Below are 13,227 nucleotides of genomic sequence, written 5' to 3'. Positions count from 1 at the left end.
TCTTTAATCCATTTTGATTTTAGTTTAGTGCATGGTGAGAGATATAGGTCTAGTTTTAGTCTTTGGCAAGTTGAAACCCAATTTCTCCAGCACCATTTAATAAAGAGGCTATCTTTCCTTCAGTGAGGGTGTTTGGCTCCTTTATCAAAGATGAGATGGCTGGGTGTGTCTGGAGTTGATGGCACATCTTCTAATCTGTTCCACTGGTCCTCAAGACTATTTCTTTGCCAGTACTGTGCTGTTTTTATCACAGTAGCTTTGTAGTATAGTTTCAAGTTGGGGGTTGTAATACCCCCTGCCATGTCTCTGTTACCTAAAACTGCTTTTGCTATTCTGGGACTCTTCTTGTTCCAGATGAATTTTTGGGTTGTTTTCTCAAGGTCCATGAAATATGTCGCTGGAATTTCAATTGGGATTGCATCGAATCTATATAGCAATTTTGGAAGTATGGTCCTTTTCACTATGTTGATCCTTCCTATCCAGGAGCAAGGGATGTCTGTCCATTTTCTGATATCGTCTTCAATCTCTCTTTTCAGAGTGCTATAGTTTTCCGAGAAGAGGTCTTTGATTTCTTTTGCTAGGTTGATTGCTAAGTATTTCAGTTTTTAGGATGCTATTGTGAAAGGAATTGTTTGCCCTATTTCTCTCTCAGTGAGTCTGTCATTGGTGTAGAGGAAAGCTATTGATTTTTGTGTGTTAACCTTGTAACCAGCTACTTGACTGAATTTGGTTATTAAGTCTAGAAGACTTTTGGTGGAGTTCTTGGGGTCTTCTATATAGAGTATCATGTCATCTGCAAATAATGACAATTTGACTTCTTCATTACCTATCTTTATTCCTTTTATTTCTTTCTCTTGTCTAATTGCCATGGCTAATGTTTCCAAAACTATATTGAACAGGAGTGGTGATAGTGGACATCCTTGTCTTGTTCCTGATTTTAGTGTGAAGGATTTCACTTTTTCACCATTTAGTATGATATTGGCTGTTGATTTTTCATAGATGGCTTTTATGAGATTGAGGTGGAGACCATCTATTCTGATTTTATGTAGGATTTTTATCATAAATGCATGTTGGATTTTTTCAAATGCTTTTTCTGCATCTATTGAGATGATCATATAGTTTTTGTTCTTGGCTTTATTGATATAGTGTATTACATTGATTGATTTGCATATGTTGAACCATCCCTGCAACCCTGGGATGAATTCCACTTGGTCAGGGTATATGATCTTCTTGATGATCTTCTGCATTCTTTTTGCCAGTATGTTTTTAAGGATTTTTGCATCTATGTTCATAAGGGAGATTGGACTATAGTTCTCTTTTTTGGTTTGGTTATTCTGTGCTTTGGGGATCAAGGTGGTGCTTGCTTCCTGGAATGAATTTGGGAGTATTGCTTCCCTTTCAATTTTGTTGAAGAGTATAAACATTAGTGGCAGTAGTTCCTCTCTAAATGTCTTGTAGAATTGAGCAGTGAAGCCATCAGGGCCCGGGTTTTTCTTAGTTGATAAGTTTTTAATTATGTTTTCAATTTCATTGGTTGATACTGGGTTGTTTAGAATTTTTAGGTCTTCTTTTTCAAGTTTGGTAATTCATATGTATGTAGGAATCTGTCCATTTCTTCTGTGTTTTCCATCTTATTGGCATATAGGATGTCAAAGTAGGTATTGATGATCGTCTAGATTTCTGCTGGGTCTGTTGTAATTTCATCCTTTTCATTCCTAATTGGATAGATTTGGGCCTTTTCTTTCATTTTTCTGACAAGGTTAGCTAAGGGTTTGCCAGTTTTGTTTATTCTTTCAAAGAACCAACTCTTGGCTTCATTGATTTTTTTGTATCATTCTCTTAGTCTCCATTGCATTGATTTCTGCCCTGATCTTTATAATTTCCTCCCTTGTATGAGCTTTGGGTTTGTCCTGCTCTTCTTTTCCTAGAAGCTTGAGGTTCAGCATCAGGTTGTTTAATTGGGCTTGCTCTGTTTTCCTAATATGAGTATTTACTGCTATGAATTTCCCTCATAAGACTGCTTTCATTGTGTCCCATAGATTCCGATATGTTGAATTGTCATTGTCATTTAATAGAAGGAACTGTCTGATTTCTTCTTTAATTTCCTTTGTGACCCATTGGTTATTCAGAAATGTGTTGTTCAATTTCCACATGTTTATGAAATTTTTCCAGTTTCTTTTGCTATGGATCTCCAATTTGATCGCACTGTGGTCTGATAATATACAGGGGATAACTTCAATTCCTTTGCACTTATTTAAATATGTTCTATGAATGAGTATGTGGTCTATTTTTGAGAACGACCCCTGTGGAGCTGAAAAGAATGTGTATTCTGATTTTGTGGGGTGGAACACTCTGCAAACATCTGTTAAGTTCATTTGTTCAAGAGTTTGATTGAGTTCTAGTATTTCTAGTTTTTTGTCTAGTTGATGTATCTATATGTGACAATGGGGTATTAAGGTCCCCCACTACTATTTTATTAGTGCTTATATGATTTTTTATGTCCGTTAGTATTTGTTTTATATAGTTGGGTGCACTAGTGTTTGGTGCATAGATATTTATGATTGTCATCTCTTCCTCTTGGGTTGTTCCCTTTACAAGAATATAGCGTCCTTTTTTGTCTCTCTTAATCAGTGTGGGTTTGAAATCCACTTGGTCTGCAAAGAGGATAGCTACTCCTGCTTTGTTTCAGGTTCCTGTCGCATGCAGTGTTGTTTTCCGCCCTTTAACTTTCAGTCTATGAGTTTCATTTTGAATTAAGTGTGTTTCTTGTATTCAGCATATTGTTGAATCTTGCTTCTTGACTCATTCTGCTAGTGTATTTCTTTTGACTGGTGAATTGAGACCATTAACATTGATGGTTATAGCTGATATGCATTGACTTATCCTTGTCATGACTTTTTCTTTTCGTTGGATTCTCCCCCTTTGTGTTTAATTTCTTGTAATGCTTGATGGATTCATTCTGGTGGGCTTCCCAGCATTGTGACTCTCATTGTCTTTTTCTAGGATATTGTTTAAAATATTTTGGGATGCCAGTTTTGTATTCATGAAGTTCCTCAGGTGCTCTTTGTCATGAAAGTATCTTATTTCTCCATCAATTTTGAAGGATAGTTTTGCAGGGTACATCAATCTGTGTTGGAGATATTTTCCTTTAGGGCTTGAAATACATCACTCCAGGCTCTTCTTGCCTTGAGGGTTTCCATTGAGAAGTCTGCTGTGATTCTGATGGGCTTTCCTTTGTATGTGATTTGTTTCTTGTCTCTAACTGCTTGTAGAATTTTGTTCTTCTGTTGGGTTTCTGGAATCTTAACAATTACATGCCTATGTGTAGATTTTTTTTGATCAAGGCTAGTCAGAGTCCTATATGCCTCACTTATCTGTATGTCAAGTTCTTTTTCCCTGTTTGGGAAGTTTTCTGCCACCACTTCTGTGAACATTTTTTTTTATTTCATTTGCACTCTGTCCTGTTTCTTCATCGACTTAATCAGTCTTATGTTATTTTCCTTTGCATTGTCTAGCAGCTGGTGGACTGATATCTGGTGGTCCCTTACAATTTTAAAGAAATTTTTCTTTTACTGGTCACTAATTGCAATCTTATCTTCTATATCTGAAATTCTGTCTTCACATTGGCTCGTTCTGCTGCATAGACTTTCAATGGAATTTTTAATCTCCTGGAAATCTGCTTGCATCTGTTTTATAGATTCCATTTGTTTCCTATGTTGGGATTCCATCATGTTCCTCAGCTCCTCTATTTTTTTTTTATCTGTGTCCTCTCTAGATTTATTAATCATGTCTTACACTATGGGCACAATCTTTGCTGTTATGTGAGAAATTATTTCTGATTTCACTTTTTCCAGATCCTCTTTCGTTGCTAGTTCAGGGAGTCCAAGTAGTTGAGTATCAGACTGTTCTATCTCGTTTCCCTTTGCAGTTGCTGTAGGTGATCTGGAAGTCTGGTTCTGAGGCTTCTTTACATGTCTTTTCATTTTGACCGGGGAGTGGGGGATGCTAGCGCCCACACAGCTTACCTCCTCTGTGCTGGGAGCTGTGGCACGCCTACCTGGAAGCCTCCTCCAGGCTGGGAGCTGTGGCATGCCTACCCAGAAGCCTCCTCTGGGCTGGGAGCCATCACACGCTGACCCAGAAGCCTCCTCTGTGCTGGGAGCTGTTGAAAGTTGGAATTTTTTAAGTTGGAAGTTTTTAAATAGCTCTTTATGTGAAGTGGCTGTGAGTTTAATTCAGTAGACTTAATTTAATTTAATTCAATAGACTCCAAGGAAGAACATGGCATGATGGCATAGCGAGTGCTTCACTTGCTTCAGCTGTGAAAGGGGTTTAAGTATACCATTCCTTCCTATTCCAGAATTTTGACAAATATAAATTAATACTGTATGTTAAAAAAAAAACTTAGTAAATGGCAACCCGTTATAGGTATTTATGGTATTAGCATCTCCAATGTCATCATCAACACAGACTTGGTGCTCAAAAGATGAAGAATTAGTCAGAGGCATCCTAAAGAGGGAGTGAAAAGATGTATGTGTAAGGAGAAAGGGTGTTCATGATGGATGATTATAAAATTAAAACTTGATCAAAGCTGGGAAATAAAATCAAATAAAACACATAGATCCTTCTTCAATGGATGGTTAATATCTGGTTTTCTGTGTCATAAGTCAGATCAAGCCAATAGAGGAGGAGTCTCTAAAAATATCTCCAATTTGGCCAATCAGATAGTAGGTCATCAGTGAATCAGGTGAGATCATGTTTATTTGTAGACTAATATATCAGCAGGAAATTAAGTAACAAGATGGTTGGTAGCTCAGATAAACCTCAAAAGTATTTCAGCAATTACTGGCCATATGGGGAACACACATTAACAGTGTATCATAATGGCTAAGAGTTTAACTCTGGGTTTAGATTTTATGTCTTTGAACTCCATGTTAGCCACTTACTAGGAGGTATCCTAAACTTTCCTAAGATCCAGTTTTCCTATATACAAAACACAGATAGTGATAGTATCTAATTCACAGGAATTTTACAAAAAAATGAATAAAATATGAGATATTTAGCATAGTGCCTGGCATATATTATTTGCTAATTAATTGTTGTGTTATTTTTCTCTCCCCTGCATCTCAGTTTCCTAAGTTGCAAATTGAATAACTGTGCAGGGATTGACAGTTTAAGGGACTGTGCCTAGACCTATGCTTATCCCTTCTGCCCCCACATTTTAGGTGTGTATATCGAGGTATGGTGGAAAGCAGAATAAAGGGATAAAGATAAAATTGCCCTGAATATTATCTCTGGAGAAAGAACCAAACCCAGGCATAGCTGAGTTAAACAGATATGACACATAAAACATTTCCTTCTCCTTTTTTATTTCAAGCCTATTTTTGAGGCTATAGATCCTGCCCAGTTGGCAACTGAAGGCAAAGAGGAGATGGCTGCTGCCATGGATGGGGCTCCCCTGCTGTGGATAGCTCTGCTGCTCTTTTGTAAGTAGAGAGTCAGTTCCTCCTCCTCGAGGGGCCACAAGGGATCTGGGGAGCAGCAGGCATGGGAATTTTGGTAGTATTAGTGATGGCTTTTTCTAGGATATGTTCAAATGATGGGCTATTTGTATTAGAAATAACTGGAAAGCAGAGAAGCCTGGGTTAAGCAAAATCTAAGGGGGAAGCAGACTGAGCCTGGTTCCCGGAAATTATCTTGGCATCTCCTAGAATGCAAGATTCCTAACAAGGGTGGGAGGATAGAGGAGAGAGAGAAGCTCATTGACCAGCCAGGTAAGATTCCTGAGAAGATGTTTGGCTCTGAAAGCTCAGTGGACATGGATTTCAATGTCATACCCAGATCCCAGTCCTCTGGAGTCCCAGGGGCTGGGGGCTAGATGCTAACTTATTGTCTCTGGATTTTTGCAGCTCCAGATGGAATGCTAATGGGTGAGTGAGTTCCCTCTCCTTATTCCCTCAGCATTCCTGAGTGTCTGCTCATTTCTCTCTCCTCACAGTTTGCCTGCATCCCCTCACTTCTATTTTCTGACGAGAATATGAATCTACCCCTCCTTGGTCAGCCTACTTTCCATCTCTACCTTATATTTTCCTCCTTTCCCCTGTTCCAAAGCTTCTCATATGCTATTTCATGCTCTCAAGTCATCTCCTCCTCTGTTTAAGCCCACAGTCATATCTGCTGCCCTTCTACATGTCTCAGCCTCTCTTCCAGGGTTTTCACTTATTTCCATTCAATTTGTATTATTTGATAACTGAGAATGCTGAAACTCAGATTGTGTTACTTGCTGGAGTTTATATGGCTGAGGAAAAAAAATGGATTCCAGCATAAGTTCAGTTCTCCTTTGACTATGGCTCCCTTTCGTTGTCACCATGTAGCCACTTTCTTGGCCTCTTTTCAAATTTTCACCACATCCCTTTGCTCCTGGAAGCCGTTTGAAACTGGCTGTCTTGGTGTGTTTCACTTCCTTGCAGAACTGACATATACTTTTCACTCTATATACACTTATAATTACATAGTCATAAAGTTTAGATCCTGGAAAGACTGTATATTTCATCAAGCCCAATACATTTTTATTAGTACATGTTCGCAGTACATAATGACTGTGATTATTGTGGGAAATTGGTATATGTACATAATACATCTTTTTTTCTCTGTTTTTTACCCACTATCCCCTGTCCTCCAGTCTCCTTCCAAATCTGTCCCCTTCCCATTTGCAATGCTCTATTTTCATTATTTTTTCCAACCCCTTTCCCTCTCCACTCTCCTTTCTACTTTCTCCTTTTTCTCTCTTGTTCCCCCATCCATTTGAAAAAAAATCTTCATACTTCCTATTGATCTACCTTCTATTTTGCTCCCTCCTTCTCTCTCTCTCTCTAAATATATATATGTATACATGTGAGAAATATTTAAGCTTGTGTGTCTACCTTACTTCACTTAATATAGTCTCAAGTTGCATCCATTTACCTACAAATTCTTCAAGTTTATTTTTCTTTATGGCAGAATAGTGCTTCATTGTATACAAATACCACATTTTATTTTTTATTCATCTGTTTATGCCAGCTCAATACATTTATCCATCTATTTTTCATGTAGTCATTCACTTGATAAACATTTGATGAACACTTACTGTATATCAGCCTTTGAGCTGAGCAGTGGCCAAGTGTGACAGATGGAGACTGTATCTGAAAAAGAATTGAGACTCTCATTTATAGATTCTGAAATTGAAATTAATAAGAGAATTAGAATGAGTGCTCTCAAGTCACATAGTAAATTACTTTGTTCTTAAATCTCCTGCATTTGTGTCCCGTCTTCCTATATTGGGAGGTTTCTGGGGTCACAGCCCTGTTTGCCCCATCCTTTAAAGCTTCCTTTAGGAATTAGGACAGAGTACAGGCCAAACAAAAGTAGACTAGCCATTATTGACACGGGACATATAGTGGCTTTTGATAATTTTTTCTTCTATATCTTTCTATAATTTTATCTTCTTGAAGCCCCTCGTAAATCTGTGATCTCCTTGAGCCCCCCATGGAACAGGATATTTGAAGGAGAGAATGTGACTCTTACATGTAACAGGAACAATCTCCCTGAAGACAACCTCACTACGTGGTTTCATGGTGGCACCAACTTTTCAACACCGACTTCAAATTTGGACATTGTGAATGCCAACCTTCAAGACAATGGGACATATGAATGTCAGAACCAAAATTTGCCCAGGAGTGATCCTATGTACCTGGAACTGTTCAGGGGTGAGTTCTAGAGATATAGAAATGCATATTTCCCATGTGAGGAATGGCTCGTGAGAAGATAAGGGAAAGGAGGTTATTCTAAGACTGAGACCATCAGGGTAAGACTCAGGGCTTCCCATCCAAGACTTCTCCATCCCTCTTCTACATAACCTCCTTCTGCCCACCTTTTTATCCTCTTTCAATATTCTGGTCACTTCTCAATATTATTCCTGTACTCTATTTTTCTCTATCTTTTCTGCCTAGACACAGATGTACATTATGTACTCAAATGGCGCAATGGATTTATGAACATTGCAAAGCCATGTATCTGGAGTAGGATCAAAGGCCTTGATTTAAAGATTTACTGTAAATAATTCATGTGTCATGACTTGAATATTAGGTTAATTATGAGGGATATCTGTGTACATTCCTCATGTCATTTATTGTTACTCAAAAACAGTTCTTATGTTTCTTTCATCTGTATTACTCTCCTGCCAACAATTAACACAACATACTTACACTTGGGGATTAATCAGTAAATGTTGAATGAACAAACTAGTGATTTCATTTGGATGGATAAGTCAGTGTTAAACTTTTCTCTCCAGTGAAAATAAATATTTTAACATCTGAATGTAAATTCCAAATATGAACTAAGTCAACGTAGGATAATGTCTTTATTTCCTTGTAGTAGATTATAGAGAAGTCCTCAAAGATTTCTCCTAAATAAAATATGCTTGCACAAGTTATCCATCTTCCCATTTGAAAATTTTCTTTTATCAATACTTTTTAATCATTACAATGACAATAGATTATTGTCTTTTACTGACTTATTGTTCACAAATGGTTTTTGAGTATCTACCAACCCCTGGGCATTGTGTTAGCCATTGAGGATAACATGTAGAATGAGACAAGACCCCTGACCTCATGAAACACAGAGCTAACTGGGAATGAGATCATTACATTAAGGATTCCACAAATAATTAAAACAGCTCCATGTTTTAAAGAAATTTTGAGGGTAAATATGATCGACAGCAGAGTTGGGAGGCCTGAATGAATTAAGAGCAAAATAGACTCTCCTAAGCTAAAATTCACTGTTTATTTTCGCTGAAGTGGCTAGAACTAGCTGTAATAGTTCTGAAGGGAATTCTGGGTTTCAGGACTTCCCCGTGTGAGTTCAGCAGAAAGGTCTAAGTGATTTTATGGCTCCATACTTACTTTTAGGAGAAAGTATTTATCAGTATAGAAGACAAGCTCTAAGCATTATTTTGTGTTTACTTTTATTTTATGAGTCAAGAATTGGGTTAATAATAATCTGTATTTTCTGACCCACATTCTACTTGTAAACCTCTATCTATCTATCTATCTATCTATCTATCTATCTATCTATCTATCAACGATCCATCCACCTCCCTAACTATATATAATCTATCTACCTACCTTTCTATAATCTATACTATCACCTATATGTTGATGATCTATCTATAATCTTTCTATTTATAATCTCCCCCCTTTTCCTGTTTCCCCATTCCCCTGTTCTCCTTTCCCCCCATTTCTTGCTAAACAAATAACGTAATGACTGCTCTTCAGACTGGCTGCTCCTTCAGACCTCTGCTGAGGTGGTGGTGGAGGGTTCGTCCCTCTCCCTCAGGTGCCATGGTTGGAAGAATTGGACTGTCTACTCCCCAATCTACTACAAGGATGGCCAACCTTTCAAGTATTGTTATGAGAACAATGTCTCCATTACCATTACAAATATGGCAGCTAGTGACAGTGGCACCTATCACTGCACCGGCTTCTTTACACTCAAGCAGAAGAAGCAAAATAAGACATATGTTTCTGAGTCCCTCAATATTACTGTCATAAAAGGTGAGTTGGTAAAGGAAAAAGAAATAGTCCATAGCAAGGGAGGGAAGAGAGGATATCTAAGCCTGAAGTGTTTACATCTTTTAGAATGGGAGCCACTAAGATAACTTGAAAAAGTTACTAGACTTGCAATGAGGTGGCCAAAGCTATAGTATATATCTCAGTCCTAGATTCCACTTTGTTAAATGGTTGTAATAATGCCTGCTCATACTATGGAGTTTTGGTGAAGATTATTTATGAAATAGGTGTGCTAATATTTATCATAGGACTTTGTAAACTGTTAAGCACTGCAAAGATGTAAGAGATTGTGATTGTTTTTTATCTTAAACTCATCTATTTCTCCTGAAGTATTTATATTTATCAAAATGAAAAGGAGCTCCAAAGTTGAAGGAACAAAGGTTGTGGTGACCTAGAAGAGTCTATTCTGGCTTAGGTCAATAAACCATGTGCTTGTGTCTTGGGAGACGAGGAAACAGGCTTGATGTGGAGCAGGTAGGCAGGTGGGCTGCCTTTATAGCCCATATGAAAAACTGCTCTTCCCAAACTTTGTATACAGCAGGGGGAGCCTTTGGAATATTTGGCTTGCAAGGAAGAAATCAGATGGGGTTTTTTAGGCATATTGATAATTGATAATTATGTATAAAAAACCGTAAGACCAAAAGTCAGAATTAGCTTTGCTGACAGTTCTCTGTTAATTTAAGACCCAAGTGCTATTTGATTCTTATTTAATTGGTTGCGATGAGGCTTGGGCAGCAATACTTTTAGAGGGTCTTTCAACTGATGGTCATGTGTGGCCAATGTTGAGATGCACTGGTTCCTAAGTGGTTTCTCTCTATGATATTTGGGAGCTCTACAATTTTAGAACGAGTCACCAAACAGTAGATTTGGAAGGTAACATAAGTACTCTAGTACTTTATGTCACCAAGTAGTTGTGCAAGAAACAATGGTTGATTAACTAAAAATAAGGCACTGGTGACTCCCTGCCTTCACTGAGTCTCCTTTCAACCTCCAAATTGTATGCAGATGGTGGTCATGTTAGCTTCAAGAAAAACATCATTTTTTACTATGACTTTCCTCTTGAGCACACTGTCTAGAGGAAAGGTTTTGGACAGGGGTTACTGGAAAATAGGTTCCCGGAATTCCTTCTTGGACCTCCAGGGAACACAGACAGGGTAACCCAGCCTCCCGAGTGTTTCTTCTCTGTTCCTGGAGGCCACATCATGCTAAAAATGGAGGACTATGTGCTTGCTTCAGCAGCACGTATACTAAAATGGAGGACCATGCTTAGTCCTTCTCTTAAGGAAGATGAAGCTCTGAATCTCACTCTTCAATTTCTGATATGAATCATGTTTCTTGTTGCATCTGTATTCCACTCTAGGTCAACAAAGCAAGTATATTTGGCTACAACTCATTATTCCTCTGCTGGTGGTGATACTGCTTGTTGTAGATATGGGATTATTTGTCTCAACTGATAAACAGTTCAAATCACTTTTGAAAATGAAAACGACTAAGAAAGGCAACAAACTTCAGAACCCACATCCTGGGGCAGACCCCCAAGGAAATTGATGTCATTGTTTAAGAATCAGTTTGCAACAGCATTTTTTTTTAACAGAATGGCTTTTCATTTGTCAAACACAGCTCTCAAAGCACATATCCAGTTAAATTTGGTTTAATGAAGCAGTTCTATACATCCTTGACTACAGATTTTTCTGTGACATGTAATACCAAGTGCTCAATAAACACTGGTTGAATAAGTGCAAGAATGAATAGATTTATTTATTATTAGCCTTTGCAAAAGGGGCAGAATCTGAATAAAATAAATATGAGACTATGTAGTATGATCCTTCTGAATATTCAAGGCTTATTTATTTGTCTTTTTTTAGTTGTAGAAGAACTATGAAGGTCTAGATTTAAAACGTCTTCTCATGACCATTATGAGCTATAAATGAAGCAACATAGTAGGAGGCAGTTGAGGTGGATAATGTTTATGTTCTCTCTCCAACTTACTATATATAAGCTTCTTAATTTTGACTGCATTTCATCATAAGAAATTGATCCTAGCAATGAAGTTCAGTCCAGGAATTATTTGTGATTATTTTATCACTTTAAAGTATCCCAAAATTATCCTTAAAAGTATATTTTTCATCTTTATGAACAAATTAAACAACCATTTTGGAAAAGGCAAATAATAATAATCAAAACTCTTATCTCTGAAAATAGTCTAGGACTGAATAATTTGCCAAACAAAGGAAATAAACAGTTTTTGTGTGTTTATTTTCACTTTCAATGTCACCACTGAAGGCCCAAGACTATTACATAGAGTGAATGCAATTAAATTCCCCTCTCCTAAAAAGCCATCCATTGGAAAGAGACTAAATCATTCAGGAAATAACATGGCTTCAAAGATCCTGACTCTTCTACTTTCTAGGTTTAGGAAGATCTTCTTTTACCACCATTGGTCACAGTATTCCACTGCTAAAATAGGAATCATAATAATCATCCAGTCTTCCCCTCTTGCCCCACTGTCCATGAATATGGTTAGACTGGGTTCTTAGGGAAAGCCCCAGAAAATGGAGGCACATATTATCAGGGCTGGATATGAGTTTACTGCAGAGAATGAGCTCAGGGGCCTCTAATTCACTGAGGCTCTACAATAATTAACAGTAGAGGACAGATACCTGGGAGAGAAATAATAAGTAGTATCTACAAGATCTACAAGTTCCATGCCTAAAACCAGTGTTTCTGGAGCAGAGACAAGAAAGAAATTATATGAGCCTTTCTTTTTTTTCTTTACCCTTTCCCCTCTTCCAGACAGGTATCTTGTATAAGCTATTTTCACAGACCCCTTCCTTTTTTTTTTTACTTATTATGAAGAGCTCAGAAATGGCCAGATTCCCACTGAACAGCCTATCATTGGTTTCATGTAACAAGGATTGGTGAGTGGAAGGGAAATGCCTTCTGAAACAATGGGCCAGAAGAAGTGCTTCTAGGAGGTTCCTTGGTGGTCCATGACACTCCTGTTACCCCAAGTACTTCCCCTCATAGCCTTGAGGCCAATACATGCATGAAGGACACCTTCCCCTAGTGATCTCTACAGGAATCAGCATCACATAGAGAGCAAGGTGCTCCTTTGTGTCAGACATGGGTCTGAAGCCAAGTGACTCATAGTTAAGACCTGAGAGCTACCTAATGTGGATAGAAAGTCCAGTCCTGATCAGCTTGAGGTACGTGTGTTGAGAGTTTCTATGTTCTTGAGGGTCGCAGTTCACATTTGCCTCCCCTCTTGTTCTCAGTGCAAGCTTGGAGGGCTATGGCTAGGGAACAGATATGGAGGTTCAAGCTGCCACTAACTAGCTGAGGGGTTGGGCCAGTTCCTTGGCAGTCTCTGGGATTCTATTTCCTCTTTGTAAAATGAAAGGTTTGGACAAAGTGTTCTGTAAGGTCCCTCTAGCCCAGACATGTGCCATTCATTCCTCTGTCACCCAGTTGCCATGTTGTGCTTATGTAGGCACAGAGCAGCTCAGAAGCCATTCCCAGGAAGCTGCACTGTGAACTTCTCCTCATGGCCACACAATGGTCCTTTTCTTCCTATGGTCTCTCATGTACCTAAATTTGATGCTATTTCAGACCCATCTCTACC

At 38.2% G+C, this 13,227-nt stretch overlaps 1 protein-coding gene across 1 annotated transcript; it reads left to right on the top strand.

The window, feature by feature from the left end:
• The first annotated feature begins 5,389 nt into the window (after positions 1-5,389).
• Fcer1a (Fc epsilon receptor Ia) lies at positions 5,390-11,342 on the top strand. The gene is made up of 5 exons (XM_004858754.4): positions 5,390-5,486; positions 5,910-5,930; positions 7,491-7,745; positions 9,312-9,590; positions 10,966-11,342. The coding sequence occupies exons 1-5, from the start codon at positions 5,432-5,434 to the stop codon at positions 11,151-11,153; spliced, it is 798 nt and encodes a 265-aa protein (XP_004858811.2). The 5' UTR covers positions 5,390-5,431; the 3' UTR covers positions 11,154-11,342.
• The last annotated feature ends 1,885 nt before the right edge of the window (positions 11,343-13,227 follow it).

Source organism: Heterocephalus glaber, unplaced genomic scaffold (assembly GCF_053883595.1).
Source record: "Heterocephalus glaber isolate CG9 unplaced genomic scaffold, H.glaber_assembly_v1.0 deba00001561, whole genome shotgun sequence".
NCBI classification, from domain to species: Eukaryota; Metazoa; Chordata; class Mammalia; order Rodentia; family Bathyergidae; genus Heterocephalus; species Heterocephalus glaber.
This window is presented reverse-complemented; position numbering and strand designations above follow the sequence as displayed.